General features: G+C 32.4%; 1 protein-coding gene across 1 annotated transcript; it reads left to right on the top strand.

Moving 5' to 3' along the window:
* The first annotated feature begins 1,181 nt into the window (after nt 1–1,181).
* On the top strand, nt 1,182–13,265 carry LOC127834189 (opsin-5-like). The gene is made up of 8 exons (XM_052359832.1): nt 1,182–1,293; nt 3,792–3,974; nt 5,611–5,718; nt 6,214–6,377; nt 6,966–7,127; nt 8,156–8,341; nt 10,601–10,626; nt 13,253–13,265. The coding sequence occupies exons 1-8, from the start codon at nt 1,182–1,184 to the stop codon at nt 13,263–13,265; spliced, it is 954 nt and encodes a 317-aa protein (XP_052215792.1).
* Nucleotides 13,266–23,848: the final 10,583 nt, after the last annotated feature.

Genomic DNA, 23,848 nt, shown 5'->3' with positions numbered 1-23,848 from the left:
TTCATTTGTATTGAGGCTTTAATGATAACTTACACAAACATGCTTGACATACAACATTATAATATAATACCGAAACACGTTACCTTATATCAAACAAAATAATCATCTTGCACAATTTGAGACAATACGCATTAACAGAGATAAGATAATGAAGCTTAATACTCGGTTTGTGCCAGTAAAAGCATGTATTTAATTAGACTGGCATCATCGTTTTGGAAAGGTTAGTACAAAGACTAAAACTTTGAAACCAATTACAAGCTTACATGTAAATGAACCTTATACTTTCACAGATGAATCAATTAATAACCACACTCACGCCACACGTGCCCTCGATATATGAACCCATTCCAAAGACGAGAAATACTTAAAAATACATACTATACATTAAATTCGTATAATAATACAACGTTAATAAAACGATTAACACTAATTAGTATACAGAAATATGGTCAAACACATGTGAAAACAAGGTTGATGACATGTATCAAATTAGCGCCTACGATTACTTAATGTTACTTAACCAGTGATACATGTATATAGGCAAACACGACGAGAGAGTTGGTTTGTTTTGGCGTCATATATATTGCGTCGTAAATTATTATTGGTAAAACATTGTTTCGTCGTGAACACTGATGTACGGTGTAATTTGACCTAAAGAGCAGATTTCAATATTTAATGAGTTTTATAGTACACGAATAAAATAATAACTATATTAAAATCAGTTCAACATATATAACGGTGAAATTAACAAGTTGTTCATCAACAGGATTTCAAACCGATACCAAATTAAATAAATTCCAACGCGCTTCTTCTGGGTCATTCAGGGCTCTGACCATAACGTAATGTCTATCAGAGAAGTATAACATGTATAACATGTATTTTACCATGTATTTCCATTGATACACTAATGGATAAATAAATCTGACCGAAAACACTGTTTATGCAAAAAGTATTTAAATTAAAGCGTGAAATAACATATATGTTATAATGGAATCTGCCATATATTTTACTCTGCAACTCGGATGTATCTCGTCTACAGTTTGAGTTTACTCTAAGGTGCTTTAAAGACAATAATTCCATTTTTTGTTTTTTAAATATCACTGACCTGCATGTTAAAAATAAAGATAACCAATTAGTCCTTTTGCTACAAAATAATGTGGTTTTTTTCAGAACATTGTATCATGTCAACTGATCTGGAAGTCATGAATGCGACTGAAACAGCAAGTGACAGATTTCAATCGAAACTTTTGTATTGGGAGGATTTTGTGATTGGTGTATACCTGGTGGTTATATGTAAGTACTGTGTATACTATTGATTTTTTGTCCTCCAAATAATAGAGAATAGGTTACATAATTTACCATGGTTCTCTGTCTGTTCGTTCATCTGTCGGTCTTGTGAAACTAGCATATGCTGGTCATAATGAAATGACATTATCCGTGTGCAGTATCTAATGCTTAAAATCGTTTAGACATGCGTTTTATGTGACATTTTTTATCAAATGATGAAATGATGAAATGACAAAGTTCTATCTATGTTTTCATGTGTCTTCGGTGTTATAAGTTATGATATGTTTTGATAAAAAATGTAACTTAGTGAAAAAGAATATGTACATTTTTTAGTTTTGAAATAATTCACTACCGCGAATTGTTCATTAAAACATAACAGAATCACTAAAAGTATATATATATATATATATATATATATATATATATATATATTCGTCCGTATGGCATATCGGGACGTATTGCGTGGTTTTCTGATTTTGTAACAAATAAATAAATGTGCATCTGCTAATGATGTATTGTATAAAAGATGTGTTCGCGATGATTTCAACATGAGAGTAAGGTTCTGGTTATCTTGATAAATCAGCTATTTATAATAATAGGCTAAAACTTCTAAATAACTATTCTCTAAGGTTTTTACTCCAAGAAAACACAATGTCCAACATATCCATATATTTAAATGAGGTGTTGGTCATGGTTGTTATTGGTCCGCCGCTCGTTGGCTGGTTAAAAAGAAAAGACCTTGAAAATAATAATACTCACTCTGATCATGAATGTTGTTTACAAATAATCCATTTTAACACACAAAACGTTGTAAACTGCACAGATTTAGCTTTACTGCGTTATCGACCTACACCATTTGTCAAGTGTAAGCTAAGTAGATTGCAAAATAACGGAGTGCATACGTTTGGATACCTTTTTTTATTAAAAGCTTTATTTCGCATACAACAATCTAGTCCCAAAAATTATCATTATAAGTACAATATAAATATTCGTTTTCGGAATCTAAATCTCGTGGATTGGTCTGTTCTGTGCAAAATATCAGCCCGAATGAATATCACACACAGAATAACCTATATGCAGTCTATAATAAGAACTATGTGAGTTTAACGCACGCTTGTGTGCCTTTCTTGAATTGAAATGCCTTGGCATACAAGAAATGTTCTATATCATTTATCCTCATACTATTCTTGGTAAGAAATAACCCCCAATATATCGTATAATTCGTCGCAATTTTATAGTAAGTCCTCTTAATATTCCGGTATTCGTTGACTTTGCTCTTGACATTTGCGAGCGGGAGGGGCTGCGTATTATACACACACGTTTGTTAGGATAAATAATTAAACATGCGTGCAGTTGTTTTTAACCGTTTTCGGAGAAATATATAATTTCTATTTTATCATTATATTATCTATTTTATTATCATGATAATATATTCAAACCCAATAAGTAAAACCACTTAAAGAGAAAACAGTTTTAGGGTGACTCATATTTCTATACTCAGAACATTTGACAACAATGCATTATCCCGAAATTTGCGGACTTAAGTTCAGTCTTCATATCTTATTATAGTGCGCGTTTGGATTGTATTTACTGCAATGAAATGCGTTTCGTTCTTTAAAACTGATGCGTTTTAAAGGGGCCTTTTCACAGATTTTGGCATATTTTGAAGTTTGTCATTAAATGCTTTATATTGATAAATGTAAGCATTGGATCTTTAAAGCTCCAGTAAAAAATCGAGAATAAAATTTAAAAAAAAGGAAAAAAAGTAGCCGGTACGAGGGCTTGAACCAGTGACCCCCGGAGTCCTGGAGTTAGTCTGAAGTAAAACGCATAAGCCCTCTCGGCTATTCCGCCAGGTATACACAGTTTAAGTATTTTATACCTTTTATAAGCAACTTTGTAGTTTCGTAAATTTTAACGACAACAACAAATTATTCAATCATTTCGCGTTGCAACGCTCTATAATTTTTAGGTTTTCAAATCGTCAAAAGATCCATATAATGGCTATATTGGACTATGGTAAATGTTCAGTAATATTGTTTCCTCACAAATATCATAACTAAAACGAAAATTTGCGAATCTGAAACAACTTTTTTCAATGTTGTCAATTTACCAAACCGTGAAAAGATCCCTTTAAGCTATAGCGATGCGCGTGATTTATCCGTTAAAACTTTCACAATTCAGATATTTCCGGAATAGCACACTTTTAAAGAAATTACGTTTTTAATTATACGCTTTAATAAGCTTTAAAGTGATGTGTCACACGAACTATGCATTATGCGATTATCACATTTTATCACAAACAACATAACTCTGGTTAATTGCTTCTATATAAATACAATGCCCTTCATTTTCATAAGAGGTTTCTTCCCGAGTTCATTGAAAAAAGTTCTCCCTAAAATTACACTTGTGGCAAGCCGATACGTGCATTTAATTAAACACTTACATATAGGTCATACTTTATCCCTATCTCCGTCTATATTGCCTTTTATTTTCTCCCACAGGTTTCTTCGCGGTGACGCTAAACGTGATGGTCGTGTGCACGTGCTTCTCGAACTGGTCTCGTCTGTCCCGTAACGACCGTTACATAATCAACCTTGCGATTAGTGACAGCCTCATGCCTCTCTGCGCTTTCCCACTCACCATCTCTTCCTCGTTCTCTCACGAGTGGATCTTCGACGAAATAGGTACGGTATCCTTCTACAGAGTCAATGAAATATATGTGATATATCCCTAGAAATAGATACGCATTGGACCAACATATCCAACGAAATAGTTTCTTGATTGTAGCTACCATCCATCAAAATATATACGGAATATTACGCCAGTCAATTGTTCCAAGAGTTTGTAACACTCGAGTATATACAAGAACTAACGAAAAGAGTTAACAATTGTATGTTTTACTTAAACAAAACTGACAAAACAATGACTAAAAGTTCGGTACGCCATAGTTTATTTAGGACGCGTATGAATACAGTTTATGTAAATAAACGTGTAAACATTCGATCCGGGAAACACAGGTTTCCGAAACGCTTACTTTAATGCCATCGATAATCCAATTTTTATAACAATTAAGTTGACAACTTTAAATTTTAATCCGATGTTTATAACAAAAACGCTGGAACGATATGCACTTTCACTTCTATCTTCAATGTCTTTATCGAAACTTAGTTTACACCACACTATTGTATTGTATTCCTATCGAAATATACATTTATGCATGATAAACACACACTCCAAAATACGTTTTGAATTCGTTCTATGTTTTTAACAAATAGTTTACTTTTAAAAAACACCACGTCCTTAAATTTCATAGAGTTTAGATAAAACCATTGTGTTTCGTCACAGAAATGACGTCACACGATGTACTACGTAATATATTTCGTAATATAAAATATTTATATTTTCGGTGCGCGTGATGTGATGTCGTTAAATGGGTCGAAGTAGTCCCGCTAGTATGGTAATACGGAATTGGAAACAGCGAGTAGCGTAATACGGGATTTTTTATTTCAACGATTGATACAACCTGTATTTTGTAAAAAGCATTAAACAGGTATATAATAAAGTATAATCCATATCCTCTACCCTAATTACTGAGACAACTGACATCGAACAACACAACATATGATAGGCATTGTCAAGTAATCAAGTTCAGTGCGTTTAGTTAATGATACGTGAGATAATCGAACGAATAACATATACGATTATGACGGGGTTTATGTGGGGTTTTGTAATAAAGAGTTTTGTAAGAAATAAAACAAAAAAAATATAATATATTGTATGAAAATCCTCTGCAAAGAGGCCTTTAAAGAAGTGTACTCGCCATAAATACCTCATGTACAGAATTTGTGCACAAGACATACTGTACACAGGTCGTCAACGAAGCGTCTCCCTTTAAATGTAACATGTTGTATTGTAGGCAGAGTGACACCTGCCCAACAGATCCATAAATTAGTGTGAATTTTTACTTGGCATGCGGTGCGGCATTCCAATTATTAAGACCTTACTCGTGAACTCATAAACCAATACAGAGTGGAAAAGGAGCTTTATCATTAAAGGCTCGATTTCAAATTAGTTTGGTCGGCTAACATTTTGCAAAACACATAATATGAATTTGAACAATATTATCATATAACATATCTTTTTGGCAAAATGTAATGTAATACATGACGAGGGAAACATTGAGGATTTATTAACAACATTTCTAAATTTAATTAAAACAACACACGTCAACAAACAGTTATAATACCTGTTTTCTATCGCAATTTCTCGCTTGAGATACACAACAAAATTTACATATTTGCGTTATCGTTTGTATTGTAGGTTGCACAATATATGGGTTCCTTGGATTTTTCTTCGGACTTATAAGCATATTGACCTTGACAGTGATGGCGCTTATACGCTATTGCACCATATGCCGTCCGAATATCAGTATGTATTAATAAATGCATTCCATATGTTGAGCATCAACCAGTTTATGTTTTATTCTCCTCTCGGCGTAAGTAAACTTGATTAAAAATTTTGAAGATGCGTGCTTGGTTTGGGCTTAATAACGAGTTTATACCTCGCAATGCTTTGAATTGATGTCAAAGGCTATCATCCCATTTGCATTGTATTTGCAATGTATTTATGTTTAATAAATAGGCTTTTTCTGAGCAATTGCCCGTACGTACATACCGACAATCTTATCTTTACGTTTAAACAAAAAAAGACATATTTTTGGTCGTCAGCATTAAAGCATTTATTACACATGTATTTTTCATATACTTAAATTAGCATTGAATTTGTCATTGTTTTTTTATTGTCTCGATAATTCCTCAGTGCTTGACAAGTGATTTATTTTAATGGAACTCAGTATACAATTAAGTGCCACAACAATTGGCCCAGCTGAAGTTTCACTTTGTTTATAATAATGTATGCTTGCAGACATTGCAACAACGAACTGGTCCTTTCTGCTGCTGGTGTTTCCCTATATGTTCGGCCTGCTTTGGGCCTCTATCCCTCTTACAGGCTGGGGATCGTATTCCCAGGAGATGTACGGCATATCGTGCTCCCTACAATGGGCTGACAATAAAATATTCACAACACTGGTAATTCTGTTTATATACTGGTACAGTTATCCACTAGTGATTTGTGGTATTTGTTTTCAACACCGATATAGTGTGTAGTCTAAACAATTACGCAAAATAAAGCATATGTCGGTTGGATTGTTTTGTGTTAAGGGGCATATTTCTTTGTGTCCCAATCTCGACTTATTCCGTCAGAAAGATACTGTATGTAAATATGTGTTTTTAATCAAACGAAAAAGTATATATGTTTTCAAATTTATGTCATACTTAAACGAATATTCCATTGCTTTTTATTTAAAGGATATTTTACCATCGCATCAATTGTTGCACTTTATCGTTCACTTGGTCACAATTACTTAACTATATTGCTGTATACTTGAACATCGTAAAAAAACGGTAAATATTCAAGCTACTAAGCAAAAAGAACCTCAACAATAGCAGGTATTTATTGAGAAGTTAAATGCTTAGGCTGATTAAAGGATGTTGATATTATGCATTGTTAAAATATGAAAACGTTTGTTTGAATTTGTATCACTTGTTCATGCAATTGTTTCTTTTTTGAACCATTACAAAGTCGGCTCAAACAATATTGTATCGATGTTCTTGCAGGTGTCTTTGTTTTGCATCATGACACCGGCGGCTCTGATACTATTCGCATACGGCCGTATATTACTCACCTCCAGGAAGAGTACGAAGGCGATGGCTCGCTACTCAAACATCACGTTAGCAAAGCGCAGGCAGCTGTCTAATAGAGAGTCCTATCTCACAAAGGTACATGGCAACCGAGATAAACGAAAAGGCTTTAACCGCAGATCTGGCGTTTTTTAATATGTTTACTCAAACAACACTAGTTTCTTAAATTATCCGAAGTAAATGGATTTTACAAACGAAATAACATAGATCTAATTTTATTTATTTTTAAAGGGGGAAAAATAAAACATTAATCATAAGTTAGTTACATTGGAATATGAACCTGGTTAATAACACGTCATATGTGTTAATACTACGATTCGGAAACATTGAATCGTAATTGTTTTTGACTCAAAGAGTACGGCTATGTAGAAAACATGCAATGTTTTTAATTGTATTCAATTAGCAGTATTTTAATATATGCGAAATATAATAGTGATTATATTCAAACCATCTTTCGGGGGTTTTCTCAAGCTTGGTTTGTTAGCCTCAAATCTATTCATTAAACACACAGTTTATTGCCAATAACAGCAAGGGCCGTATACTGAATGGTTCTATTTGATTAAATTCATACACAAGTCATGTTGTAAGGCCCTGAAATCAAATGTTTATCGACATTTCACGCGATCACGTTCGAATGTTGGTCCGTTTGCGAAATAACACGGGGAGTTAAACATTAGTCAATGTATGTTTAAAATATGTGCATTCTGCCAAATATTTATTCAATTTAATTCTCAATTTTGACTGGTGTTGAATAAATGTAAAATATTAATGACACAAACCAATATAGCAAACAATATTGTCCACAATACAAGACGAGCAAGTATACAAAACACCGGGGCTTCCGAATAAACCAGTCAATTTACCGGTCCGTTATTGTAGTAATGATACCATCTTGGGGTGATCCAGAACCGTACGTCTGAGCTCGATTTCTCGATAAACTGTACGTTTGTTGTAAGTAAATAGATAACGCCAATTTGCAATTAAGTCTTATTTGGTTATTATTGAAACACACTTATACATTTTAAGAAATCGGCGCCTCGTGATTGCAGTTGGTTAAATCATTGATTCCAGTGTATAGTTATTTTAACAATTAATACTTTTCACAGATGACATTTGCGATGTCCTGGGGCTTTCTCGTCTGTTGGATGCCTTATTCAGTCGTCTCCATGTGGTCGGCGTACGGCAACGCAGACCTTCTGCCAATGAGACTCGTGGTGGTCTCTGTCTTGCTCGCCAAATCATCCACCGTCGTAAACCCCATCATATACTTCCTCCTTAACAGCAAATTCAGGCCGATGCTGTTGCGAACGCTTAACAATGAGAGCGTAAATTCGCAGTCGTTCAGATTGAATGGAAGCTCAACAACAAACAATTTCAATCGAAGCGGGACACAGGACGAGTTTATACATTCGGATACCAAATCAAATTCATCGTCAAAAGTAGCCTGTGTCGCAAATACAATAGAACATCAATATATTATTATAAACTGTGATATTGAACATGACGGAAGTGACGTTATGTTATAGTTTATAAACTGAGATACAGAAATGACATGGGTGACTCCATGTTATTGTGGTGTGTACGTAATCAAATATTAAGATATAGTAATGATGACAGTGAACTGTTTAATGTTTCAGTAATATGCTATTATTATACATATCATTAATGAACTATTTAACTTATTATATTTAAGTCATTTGCACAGTACTTACCGCAAATAATCAGAGTATGTTTTAAGTTTCTTTGCATGTCGTTGCTATTATGTAAATACCCATTCTTTTTTGACAAGAGTATGAACATACGACTTGACTCAGTATTGGACGATTTCATCAGTATTTTCGATCGGTTTCATTGCGACGTTGAATATACTAAACGTGAATGTAGTTATATTGGGGCTATTGGTATTGCTGAAAACATATAAAGGCTAGTCAAACGAAACTTGTTTTTTTAATGCATAAACGCCATACATTCCAGAGTATACACGCAATGATTCTTGCACACTTCATGAATGATTTATTCAAAAAATGCTAGTCCATGTTGTTTTTTTGTAAGCATTTAAATGTGTATCAACGTGATGTTAGTGTTACGCTATTTGAATAAAGAGTTTACGTGATTTGTTGATTTGTCCTTACTTAATGAAGGTGAGTTTAGATTGTCTGTACGATGGTTGCATAGTTTGTTATATGTTAATATATACTGAAAGTATAAGGCGATGTGTGCATTACATATATTGTATCCATTAAGTTCATGGCATTATGATACAAATAGTTATAAACGGTTGGCAAATAGGGCATCAACAGCAATACCAAATCAGGTTAACCCGACTTATATGACAAGTAATTGCTTCGAGCATTGGCTGCCAAATGGCAAATACATGTTACTGCAACAAAGTGTTACCGCCGGAGTAAACTTCAGTAAATAATAGCAGCTACAAATCACTGGGTCTTCTTTATGTGGACGGTTTGTATAATTTTAATTCACTGATTTGAAATACGAGTTCAAATGTAAAAATTTCTTAAAGAACAAGAAAAGTTTGCACTTTAACATTAATTAAATCGAAATCACAATCAAATCATACTGCATCGATTATTGAGAATGAAAAGCTATGAAGGCTATATTTTCAGAGAAAGATATTCTCAGTACTGAAATTCATGTCTCGACCAGAACAGTTAAACTGTAACAAGTTAAGAAATCAATTAAATTGAGAAATCAGTCAGGCTGATCAAAGAAAAGTTCTTAGTGATAAATCTCCAACCTTTGTACATGGATATTGTTTGTTGGTATGCTGTTAATAATCTTAGCAAACAGCCACATACACATATAAAATATTTCTATTATTTCGTGTTTATTAACACCTTCCGGTTTTATTAAAGGGGATAACTCGTTTTTCAACCGCCGTAGTGTTGGCACGCAAATATGTATTTTTAAAGTGAGCTTCCTGGGCTTAAATCAACAAGGCTAACAGGCAATCCCGTAAGTTATTCATGATGTAAGATCTAACAGTGTATTGATCTCATTCAATTTGAAATTCTTAATAGATTACAGGGACCTTTGCACGTTTTGGTAAATTGGCAAAATTAAACGATTTAATAATTTGGATGGTTCTGTTGTTTTCGTTTATTTTTTTTCATATAACGATGATTGCGTATATATGTAAAGTACACCATACATCTCTAATTGTATGATCAAGGATGTCCGATTGGTCTAAACGATACACTTTTATTCCGGGTGTCAGTGGTTCGAGCCCGGTTGAGGGTAACTTTAACTTTTTTGTTTCTTAAATTTTATTCTTGTTTTAATGGAGCTTTTAAGATCAAATGTTTACATTTATTAATATTAAGTAATAAATGACAATCTCTGAACAAAATCCCTTTTATATGTTTACTAAAAAAGCTACAAGGTACACATTAGGAACTCATTGGTTGTTTATTTGATTTAAAAGTGATTGTGTCTATTTGCCTTGTCATTTAGGGAAAACATGGCTTAATGCAAATGCATTAATTGTCATTCCAGTGCCAGAGACTTTCTTTAAACGAAAAACACCATAACATCAGAATCTGTCGTCCTTGATTAGCTTGTGCGCATTGCAAAGGCTAATCAGTGAGCACAGGCTAATCTAAATAGTTTGACATGCATTAAGTGCCGTTTTCCATGAAAGCAGCCAATATGTTCAGATTAAATGATAAACTGACCAATGTCGTCGCATGAGCTGTTAAACACTAGACTGGTCAATGTCGTCACACAAGCTGTTAAACACTATTGAATACATACACACGGTGAGTTGTCTGAAGTGTACCAGTGGTGAAGTATAAACAGGCAGATGCGATGGTGGTTATCGTTTCTAGCGTAGTAAAGAGCAGACTGTCTTGCAAACCTCCCTCTTCATTAGTAGCCTGCTAGCGCGACCAACTAAAAATGGAAATCGTCTCTACATAACATATATATGCCACACATAATAAACTTCGAAACAGTTGTATTCCAATATTTCTTAGGGTTTAAAGTGAATCGTATGAAAATGTTTTACAGTTTGAAATTTTTAATTCGCAAGTTAAACGCATTTTTTATTTTAATTCAACGTCATGACCAATGTGTGTTTAATCTTTACGCGTTACTTTGCGTATGTAGTATAAAAAGTAGTTAAAACATAACTTTGAACAGATTAAAAATTTTCATAAGAACTATAATCAGTTTTGTATTAATATGAATTGATAAAAAAGGAAGTAATTTCAGTTATGCTACATTTCTTCACTAGATTAAACAAAATTGTTGGTGGAACAATTTATATATTAGTTTACGTGTACTGTTTTGATAAAATGGTATCGGGTTGGAGAAATAATAATAGAAAGCAATAAACTTAAACACAAAACAAATGAAACAAAATCGAAATTAAATTCGATATTCGAGTCTTCATTTTCAATTAAGAAAATAAATACAAATGCTGAAAGTCAAACCAGAAGACATAATCAGTCAATAAATATATGTTTAAAACCCATGCACTCCTATGCGTTTAATTCAGTTTCGTTCCAGTTTAATAGTTTACAATATCAAGCATTTTGAGAACATTGTGACGATGTAAATAAACGTCTAATGCGAACATGAAATAATTATAGTTTGAATACGTTTGTTAAAGATCTATGTTTCAGAATATTTATTTATATACCAATAGCTTCAAAACATGTCCTCTAATCGTTTAAATAGAATTCCACTTGTAAAGTTAAACTTTGTATGTCATTTCCGATTCACGCCTCACGTTTTAGTATGTATACTGTCATTATGTACACGTTCAACAACTTGCAATGTGTTATCGCTTTCGACAGGAGTTATTAAGTTTTGGATAAACAAACAGTCCCGAGGATTCAAGCATTAATCAATTGATGTTTTTTTACAGTCTTTAAACAAGGTGTGCAATGATATTAACACCACTTACATTGTGTCGTCTTTAGACCAAAGTTTAGAACATTTTCGTTCCATTATTGATGGAGGGTAATCACCATTATTTAAACAAACTGTAAAAACTAACAACAATGAAATATTTAAACATGTTCAAAATAACAAATGGTTTAGTGACGAGTTTAAATCAGCAAAAACGGATTTTATAAAAGATTGAACATATATAGGAATGACAGGTCTGACGAAAATATAATTCTCATGACCGGAGCACGTAGTGTTTACAAATCCCTTGTTAGAAAAAATAAATATCAATATGATTTGGAACAGATCAAAATTCTAGAACCAAAATAGATATTTAGATGCAAAGATATATTGGAATATGTTAAAAGGACCTGTTAATCCAATTAAATCAAGCACATCGCATACAGATGACTTTGTAAGATATTTTTAATCAATAAATGATCCAAATTCACACTTCTATTTGAATGAGCGGTATATCAATGAAGAATTACACATAATGTTTAAAAAGTTAAATATTGAGATTACACGTGAAGAAATTTAAAAAGCATGCATTTGTTTAAAAACTGGTAAGTCGGCTGGTCCGGATTATGTATTAAATGAATTTTTAAAACATGGTGTTTCCGAAATTCATTTTTTTGGGGTTTTGTTTGTACTTTTTAATAAAATGTTCAACTTAAGTTATTTTGCAGAGGCATGGAGCGAAGAGTTAATTGTTCCTATACATAAGAAAGGCGATTTAGACGACACGGCCAATTACAGAGGAAAAACATTATTAAGCACTATAGGAAAATTATTTAGTTAAATTATTACCAATCGATTGAGTGTCTGGGGGGAAAAATATCATGTTTACATAGAAGTCCAAGCCGGATTTCGGAAAAGCATGGGAACAGTTGATAATCTATTTGTCTTACAAGGTATTATTTATCATGTTTTAAATTAAAATAAAAACTATATACGTCATTTATTGATTTTACAAAGGCATTTGATTTTCTTGTGAGAGATATTATATGGTACAAACTAATTAAACAAGGCATTAGAGGTAACATTTTGAATATAGTAAGATCAATGTATAATGTGGTTAAAAAAAAAGAACTATAATAACGAAATCAGTAATGAATCTTTTACATTTTTGTAAGGGGTAAGGCAAGGGGAGTCATTATCGCACATTTTATTTTCAATGTATCTTAATGATATCGAGGAACATTTTATTCTAATCAAATCTGAAGGCGTTAATATTGGCATGTTAAAATTATTTTTATTGTTGTATGCTGACGACATTGTTATCTTTGCAGAATCAGAAGCTGATTTACAACATGGGTTAGATGTATTAGATGAGTATTGTGCAAAATGAAAACTCTTTGTAAATATCAATAAAACAAAAATAATGATTTTTAAAGAAGGGGGAAAAAAAAGAAGAAATTTTTTAAGTTTATATATCAAGGAAATGAGCTTGAAATTGTAAATACATTTACATATCTTGAAATAGTATTCACAACGGGTGGATCTTTTTCAGCAACATATAATGCGCTTCCGGCACAGGCCCTTAAAGCATGTTTTATGTTAAAAAGTTAAAATCAAATTTGATAAAATTTACAAATATCTCAGTAAGCCATAGTCTTTAATTATTTGATAAGCTTATTGAACCAATTTTAAGTTATGGCTGTGAAGTGATGGGATTAAACAATGGCATCCAAATTGTACGAATGCACCTACGTTATTGTAAACAGTTGCTAGGTGTCCGATCGCAAACACAAAATAATTTCATTTACGGGGAACTTGGACGTAAACCCCTAATAAATGAACGGATCGTTTAAATTTTAAAATATTGGTTAAAAATATTACAATTTGATGATGTTAAATTTATTAAAATTGTTTATATGTTATAACATGATCTTGACCTTCATTCTGAAAACAATTCTTGGGTAAAATCTGTAAACCATATATTAAATACTCTAGGTTTTAATATATTATATATTAAATACTCTAGGCATGGTATTTTCAGGGAGTAGGGGACGTAAATTGTTTTATATCTATTGTAAAACAACGCTTATCTGATATTTACGTTCAAGGTTGGATAACCGAGTTACAACCAACTTCAAGGGGTAAAAAAATATTGCATTTACGGAAATTTTAGATTTTAGCCTTATTTCAATGTTGTAAATATTTCACAATTTAGATTCGAGTAAACGCGACTAAGAGTATCTGCTCACAGACTTGAAGTCGAAGCAGAGCGATGGCACAGGCCTGAACAGACACCCTATGCTAACAGAAAATGTCAACACTGTAACGGTTTCGAAGATGAGTTTCATTTCTTACTCGAATGCCCAGTTTTTAATAGTCTTAGAAAACAATATATACATAGATTTTATTGGAATCACAAAAATACGTTAAAATTGATCGAACTCTTACAAACTGACAACGCAAAAAACAATTTAAAATCTTGCAACATTTATTTTTATATCAGCTAAATTGCGAACAAAATTGTATTTTCAATAGTGTATCTCTATGTATACACTTTCTTAAAACATTCAATTATATTTGAATAAGATACGACTCTACAATATGCATATTTATATACTAACCTTAATTTACTTCGTAACGGTAAACACTGTTATATATTTATATACCTGTTTAAAATAACCATATTTAATTTTCTATAAAAGTAGTTTGTGTGAACAGGAATGTCTCTCCTGATACAGTATTTAAAGTTTGATAGTAAGAAGAATTGCTATATTACTAAAAACTTTTCCGAGATAAAGTGTAACGTATGTAACCTATGTATAATGCAAATATGTTGTTTAGACCTAATTTTAACGCCTTATGGTTCATATTATATTCAAAGGAAAAACTATGGACAAATGGTGATGAATGTCCGTATCCAACATCTTATAATATTTGATATTTCACACAATGTTGATACATATCACAGTTATTCAATAACTATGGATTCACTTGATTATACTTGGTACAAACAATTTTTACATGTCATTGTTTACAGACACCTACAGACGTACACACAACTGAGGTATTCTCAAAAACAACATGCTTACATAAATATGGGTTTATGTGAGTGTGAAATCAAAATCCAGTTATAAAGTACTTCCATAAAACAAATCCCGAATGCACATAAAACAACGTTTTTACCACAAATAAATACTTAAAATATATAAAGGATTGCACATCTCAGTATGGAATATTATAAAAACATTTCAAGAAATGTTGACCTGAGGGTGCATTCAATTTAAAGCATGGAAATTATGGATAATGCGTTTCAATTGTTTAAAAACAAATATTTAAGTGACGTTAATGAGTTTTGTATTCAACATTTAATCAATACACACTATCTAACTATAACATTATGACAGACTGACTGGAATTGAAGACATCGAATTAGAGGTCAACCACATATTGAATGCGATATCTATTGCAAGGACACGTTAAGATGACATAAACTGATCTCATAATTGCCTTCAAACGTCTTCTTTATATTTGTTGTGTACGGGGAACGCTACGGAAATAATCATTGTGTTATAACGGCTCATGGAAGATGATGTCTTAATTCTTATGGAGACGCAATACGATTACCTGTTATAATGGTTTAACCATTACAACACTTATTATAATTGTATCCTCATTTTCAAATCAACGCATCGCCATCGACTGATACATTGTTAGTTCGATCATGTCCATATCATTTAATATTTTGGTTGGATCACACTTTATTACTATGATCAAGACATTGGCACGTGCAATAATTTTCCTACATCTCGGGATCATTGAATGTCATAGCTATTGATTTAAAGTCTTCATATAGGTAATTTCATGGTTAACACATTTGCAATATCACCTTAATGTTTAAACCACGGTTTTTGTTTTAAATTGGCGATGTGATTAATCGCCTGACCCTCGCGAAGAAAATGCCTTGAGTTATTGTACTTTATGCAATTTGCTTATTGTAGTCAAAAATGAGCGTGACATTGAAAAACGCATTAATGTTAATGTCACCAAATATTTAAAAAATGGCAGAAGGCTTTTTGCATTAGTAATAATTTAAAACTAAAGCATATAATACATAGAGGACATCTGTTCGTGTCAGTGTAAGATCGATTGTAATTTCACGAGTTATCATAGAAAAATAATATTTTCACTCGTGGCGCATACACTGACATAAACAAATTTTCTGTTTCTTTTATGCCCCTTTTTCAAGAAAATAATTAACAGCTGTTTCCATTCGCTGAAAAGTTACCTTTTCTTCTGTGGCGAGCCTCAATAAATTTAAAAACACAAAATGACGTCATTAGTGTGACGAAATGACGTCATTATACCAGCAAAATTCTCCAGTATCACTCTTTAACAATGTAAATAAACGGTGAAAAAGCATTAAATAAAAAGAAAATTTGTTGGATTCGGTGGAATCTAGAATTTAATTCACTAATGATCATAGAAAAAAATATATATTTAATTATTTATTATAATCTTTAAATAGAAAAAGAAGTTCCAAACATTTGTAATTTTCACCGGTGATATAACATTTTTTTATTTTCACTGCTCTTATTTCACTCAAGAAATGTCATATTTCATCATTACGTATAAAAGAAATGTGCCATCTTATCTTGACATGGTGATATCGTACATCATGCAAGTACAACTATTTAACATTTAACTATTTAACATTATTTAAGTAGCATTACAACCGTTTTAATGTCATTAAATAAATACCATAACTTTCTTCTATATTTCGTCTGATGATATTGCCGCCATTTGGCATTTTCTTAAATAAAGCCTGTTCTTGCAGGAATCAAACCCTTTTTCGTTAGTTACTTACTTGTGAAAACATATGAAGAATAGTAAATCACGTTGATTATGCATTGCATTGAAGATAAGTAAACATAAGTATATCCTTACAAAACTGGACTGTAAGAAAACAAGTAGAAATTGTACTTAGTCCACACAAGTTATCTGGTAGATATCTTTTTTAGGACCCAAAAGAAATCTCATCGCTGGGTCTATTAGGTCTATTGGGTCAAATAATGAGTCTGTAAGATGGGTCTGTTATAGACAATAGGGAAATATTACGCAGATGATAAAAATGATAGAATATCAATACTGGTCTTACAAATTATTACCCATTCTAACATGATCTGCGTGTATATTTGCAGCTGTAATAATAGCTGTATTCTAAGTATGTTGTTGAGTATAACTATTTTAATTCGTAGTGTCTTATTACACGTGTTAATTGTGTATTAAGATTAAAAGGGTCGCCATGTATGATGTAATAATTTTTTAGAAGGTTATTGTTTCAGTTAATTTGTATGCACTGGGTCTGTCTGACAAAGACCATTGTATTGCTTAACAAGAATGACATTTAGCAGTGGTAAGACATGCTAAAAAATAGTATTTGGCAATTGAAATCCCAATGGAATATGTATTTATTTACTTATTTCAATTACACGTGTACGTTTCTTAGTCATTGATGCTAACTTATTAAGTGGCTCTATTTTACTAAATAGTGCATGGTCCTAGCCAGTTGTGGAATATGCTTTATATTTATAAACAACAACATATAATGTTTAAACTAAGCTGACCCATTTTAACTAACTTCATCAAACATGATCAATTGAATCAAGACTACAATGAGAGCATGAAATGGGTACCCGGTGTTTGGATTTGATATGCAGCTATTTCAAAGATATGGAGACCATTATATCAACAATTATGAAAATAAAAATACTTATCATCGCATCGAAATAAAGTATTCACGGTGACCTCCTATTTCCGTCTTTGTGTATTATGCACATTCAATAATATATATTCGTCAATTCTTAAATTTCGAACGAATTCAGCTTTGACACCGCTTACATGATTTTTAAAATTAATATATCGCGATTTTGTTGTATTCCTCTTGAACGTTTGTTAGGATCAAGTCCCTGTGTAGAAAATGTATTTATCTATATATTGAAAACTCTAATATTTATTTATTTTTGTATCCATACATATATATGAAAGTGTAAGGCCCATATTGCTAATATTTTTTGAGAGATCTCTTCCAATACAGATAGCAATTTAACCATATTTAATATATGAAGATACACATTAGTGTTTATATCTTATATTTTACCTCAGAACACCAACTGAAAACAACAGCGATTCAAATTGGGATCATCCCATTGGAACGGTCAATGTAAAACATTGGGGTCCAGACTGGTTTGATGGATAGCCGTACCTCAAATATGAATTCATCACACACAATATGCGTGTTTAGAATCTTTTATTCAAATCAATATATGAACACAGAAAAGCAATTAAAAATGAATGTGATGCGGGAATAAAAATCACCGCACAAAAATTTAGTGTACTAATGTCATAACTATCGGACATCTATTAAAACGATAAGGGTGTATGGTTCCATTACCAGTATACATAATATGATCCATCTCGAAAAATATAATACACAATCAATAAGCGATGTATTTTCATCAACTTTTTAAAATTAGCCAGGTTTAACAAAAATATATTCTTATCCGAGATTACACAAAGAGCTCTACTGCCAAAGGCTTAAGAAGCTTCTTATCATAACGATGGCGTCAAACATGTCCATGTCCTAAGATCAACTTGAGTTTTATGTGAATACTGTCAAATATAACGTTAATACTCTTCTTTAATACTTTCAACTTGAATGGCCTAGATATTTGGTGTTAAGCAAAGTTCAGTGGTCCTTTACAAACGTAGTTAATATCGTTTCCTTAGCATGACAACCATCTGCATCCCAGAGGCAACACGAAACATAGATACACACTATATAAAATCGCTCACAATACCACAATACCTTGAATATTTGTATTCTGTGTGTAATATCATTATATTAGTATTTTACTTATATATTCTAATGCTGACCTTGTGCTTAAAATTAGACAACCCTTTGCTTAACTTTTTTTGCTAAGTGTACATAGTAACTTCTTTAAAAATATGTCAGTTAATATCAAACTATTTTAGGCGAGGGATTCATGGGCATAATGTCCCTCTCATTGTTTTGGTATTGTCGTAAGAATATAAATTAAAAATATCAAATAAACAGAATACACTTGGGTGCAGACTGTGCAAAAATGCGTTCTGTGGTATATTTCCATTAATATTGTCTCAGGAGATGGCGTTCCCGAAAGTATTCCTGAGTTATAATGTTAGTATAACATAACGTTATTTGATAAATATCAAACGTTTAATATTGTAACCCTTTTATTAGACGACAGTTTGTTTTTCTCAACAGAAAACTAACTATAAAAATAAAATTATTAAAACTGTGGTCACCGACTGTTATATTTTATTTGAAAGAATAATAAAAATAATTCATGGAAAACGGGCGATATGACAAACCAAAGTTGCGTTATAAATATTTTAGAACTTTAAACTTTGCAAAAGTATGATCTCAAGTATTGTCTAGGTGAGACCACTTTAGTTGCTTTTTAGCGTACGTATATTAATCGTTTATAAACACTTTTGACAAAATAATTCCACACTCTCTCCTGTGAGTTTACTGCTATGAGAACATTATTTTCCTTTGAAAACGACATTTTGTTGTCAGCAGATTTACAAAGCATGCGATCTATCAATGTATATAGAAAGTCCGAATGTTGATGATTAAGTGGTTGGTTTATCATTCGAATGTCAGTTTTGCTTCTTGCATACTAAGCGTGTATAATGTAAAATGAAAAAACAAATGTTTGTGTCATGCGTCAAAGGTATGTTAGGCAAGACGATACATGTTACAACCAATATTAAGATGTCATATCTGTCGTTACATACAGTCAAGCGGACACCGTAAGTACGGACCTAAAGTCCATTTTAATTTTAATTTTAAGGTTATGCTTAGAAAAGTATATTTTAATTCGACTTTCACTTCATTATTTATTAGAAAATAAAAACAAAATGTGCAATATGAGAACTTTATTAGGACGTTGTATGCAGCACGTTATTTCATAGATTTATGCCCAAGGTCACCTTACATGTTAAAGGTCAAAGTGCAAGGATATATTCACTTGGACAAAATCTCTCATAGTGAAATAATATATATATATATATTTATTATATATATATTTATACATATATATACATATTGCACCCGAGCAATAACTTTTGCTCCCATATTTACAGAGCAATTAACCTTTGCAGGCGTGATTAAAAAAATAGGATAACAAAGGCGAAAAAATAAGCCGCAAACACACACTTCAGCAAAATGTCATTGATATACCTTTATGTCAGTGACCCAGTAAATTATAAAAATATGTGTTTTTAGGGGCAGACGTCATTTTGATGTATTTTGTTTAATTTATTGTTTAACGATACCAATAAAGTGAAAGTAACAAACGCTATTACTCAAGACAAAATGCTTACTAATAACACAGTAAATTGACTTCACAATTACATCACTTCACATAGGGTTCATCGTTACCTGTTATGAGTGACTGACAAACCGTTTGTTATTTGTTGTTGTCTCTTTGTCCGGAGCATTATTTACCTAAAAAGATATCAACTTGTTATAAGTTGGAAATCCTGCATCGGTTGGACACCCGTTCATATACTCAGCTGACAATGCCCTGATCGTTTAACTGACAAGGGGAATTTGTGATGATTTTATGCCGATATTGCACTTCGGAAAAAAAAAACTCAACCAATCGCTCTTTTTCTTTATAACAGTGTTAAGATTACTAGTTATCTAATAAGTTATACTATGACAATGTATCATGTTCCTCACAATTGGATAAAACAAATTGCAAATGATGCTCATCCTTGTTAAATCACCAACATATATCCATTTACTAAAGTGATAATTTTGAAGTTACGATGTTTTTGTTGACATAAAGTGTCTGGACGGATACCACTTTTAAGTACCTTGTGATCTTTTATTCCTTCAATAGATTAATATTTCCCAGTGTTTGGTACTGATCTGTTATTCATCAGGAAACATATATATGCCTGAAAAACAAGAACGACTGTTAGCTCTCGTTCCGGAATTTACAGGGATATGTTATATATTTTTGAATAAGATGACAACTCCCAATCGAAGAAGTTGACCCAAAACTAAAGCAGCAATTCCCACCCATTTTTGAATTTATACTGTTTTTTTTCCATTTGTACATTCCATTGAACGTTCTGTAAGCAATAGATAACAGCCTTAAGCTTTGTTATCTACAGTGGGGTTAGGGATTTTGTTCCGGGAATAATTTCTTTGGAATCGCTTATTAATAAAATAACCGTCATTCAGTCGATTTCTATAGATTTATCCCTTTTCACCGCGTTTCATCCAATTTCATCTGTATTTAACCTTTTCTTGCGTCTTTTAGGGATGCTTTGCGTAATTCATCCCTTAAAGGGATTAATCTCTACGTCAATGTAAGGGGTGAATTGAGATGAAACAGCTGAGTGTATCAGTGTTGTTAACGAATAGGCGGGGCGTAAACAAATATTTGTAGATGTAGATTTTACTTGTGGGTGGTGCGGTGGTCGAGTGGTAACACTCTGGTCTACCATTTCATAGGTCCCGTGTTCAATCACTGGCCGTGGCACTTTTAATTTCAGAAATGCTTCAAGTGTTTCCCACCCAATTAGAGGTGTTCTGGTATGAAACCCAGTTAATCTCGCGTGTATCGGTGCTATACACTGAGCTCGTAAAAGAACCAATAGCTAGGGTATCGCACCCGGATTCCTTGTATCCCAATACTGTCTCTTCTGCTTGCTGTCTCTTCAGCAAAACCAAAGGACCCCATTGGAAATAAGTGCTTGCACTTTCATGGGTTATCCTTGACTGCAAGGTCAAAAGAAATAAACACTGTGTCGGTGTCCTACATACTAACATGTGTAATATTATTATGCATTTAGCAAAGCCTGTAAAACAAGTCATTTGTAAACTCAGCAAATATTTTTTTTGTACATGCGTGTTCTAAATGGTACAACTAGGATTATACGTCATATGTACAATGCTACACACCAATGATAAATCAATTAACAAAGATTTGTGTCACATGGTTAGTAACATGGTCTATTGAAACAAGCACGTTTTCCATTCGTGGATACAGACGACAGCAAAATTTCGCGCTCTTATTAATACACAGGTTTTACATGGCGTACATGTAGATGGAATGTTAAACCATGTTTATTTGTACAAAGGGACTTGTAGCAGCAAATATTATCACGTGGCTGTAACAAAACGTTGTAAATCAGATCTATAAATGAACATGGTGAATTATCCGTATAATTATGGGAATAAATGTGCTACCGCGTAACATTGTTAAGGGTTATAGTTTTCACAATTTACTCGCCATCAATAATTAAGTGCTCACCATTTGCATTTTAATTTTCATAAGTCACAATTTTTAACAGTATCTTTACACAAATGTTTTATAGTGTAAGTATGACATGATCATGCTTGACATCATGCCGTAAGGTACTGTTTAAGGTTCATGTAGAGGCTTCATTTTGAAAAATGTGGGACCCCTAGCATTGAACTCAAATTTGACTAAAGGAAGAGTGCCACATTGATAATGTATACTTATATGCTTTAATGGATGTTTTTCCTTCAAACTGCTACCAATTTTGTACATCAACGTATCATAACATCCACAAAATCAATCAAAATACAAAGCGATTTTAACACTAAAATATACATTATTTTCAAAAATCTGAATCATGTTTATTCCACGTATTCCGGCGGAAAATTATATAACTAGTGAATAATTCTCGACATTGACGAGGGCAAGTTACGCTTAAATAGTAAAACACGTTTGCATATCTAGACATATCAAAACTCGAACACATGTCATTTCATTACCATGGGGGCAGCCATTTTTAAATTAATAAAATAGAAAGAAACATGCTAAAAACTCACTCATCGCCTAATTGACATTCCAAACGGTTGACGATGACAAATGCATTGTATTGTAATCTTTCCGTTGATGTTTGCAAACTGCACGATCAGACCCCATAAACACTCAAAAGAATAACTATGTAAGAAGCATTTCACCAATGTTTACAATCGTTGTCGAATCACATGTACTTTATTATTGCGCATAAAATAGCACGCTTACAGACTGACAGAAAGATCGATACGTTACTCCATTCAATTCATTACGGTATACTATTCTATTGTTAATATATAATAATAAATCGCTTTAACAATCTAAAAGTAGAAATAATTATTTTAAACGGAATTTTTAATAACGAAAGTGAAAACAACGGAAGTTGGATGGATATTCTGTGAGATGCACTTCGGCTCCAGAAAAACAATACAAATTAACTAAAAAAGACGTGTGGGGGACAATTTTCAGCTGGAAAATATTTGAAATATGGTAAGTGATGATATCTCTACGTGGTCATTTCTGTTATTTAGTGCGATCCCTTGCTGATTAATGTTAATAGTTGTTTTACTAGTTGCCACCCAACTGTCAAAATAAGTAAGTGTTATCTCTGGTATGTGTATACACATACCCGGTTTTCTCAACACTGCACGTGGTTTCGACCGATTTGTTTTGCACCTTTTTTTTGTACGGATCACAGCGATGGCCACGCTTTCAAATGGGTAGAAGGAGTCGAAATATAAAATCAATCGTTTTGCCAATTTCTGTATATTCCTTTACAATTTTATATGTCGTCTGCAATCTATTTCAATTTGAGATGGTTTAAAATTTGCAATTTGGTTGAGAGGTAAATAACAAAATTGTTAAGCCTTTGAACTAGAATTGTGACTCTTATTATCCACCATACCTGGAATTTTAAAAAGTAGTTACGTTTTAGTTATTTTTAGAACTATGTTTAGGATATTTATCCAAAAAAGGCAGTTGAATAAAAACTCATTTGTTGTTTTATGACAATAATTTTCTGTGAAATGTTGCTAACTT

The sequence above is a fragment of the Dreissena polymorpha genome, chromosome 6, assembly GCF_020536995.1.
Source record: "Dreissena polymorpha isolate Duluth1 chromosome 6, UMN_Dpol_1.0, whole genome shotgun sequence".
NCBI lineage: Eukaryota > Metazoa > Mollusca > Bivalvia > Myida > Dreissenidae > Dreissena > Dreissena polymorpha.
This window is presented reverse-complemented; position numbering and strand designations above follow the sequence as displayed.

What these genes read in the sequence shown, in the direction of transcription:
- LOC127834189 (XM_052359832.1), top strand. Translation starts at nt 1,182, where the DNA reads ATGTCAACTGATCTGGAAGTCATGAATGCGACTGAAACAGCAAGTGAC. An exon ending in ATAAAATATTCACAACACTG is followed by an intron (nt 6,378 to 6,965) that starts GTAATTCTGTTT and finishes ATGTTCTTGCAG; the next exon opens with GTGTCTTTGTTTTGCATCAT. An exon ending in TCCTTAACAGCAAATTCAGG is followed by an intron (nt 8,342 to 10,600) that starts CCGATGCTGTTG and finishes ACACCATAACAT; the next exon opens with CAGAATCTGTCGTCCTTGAT.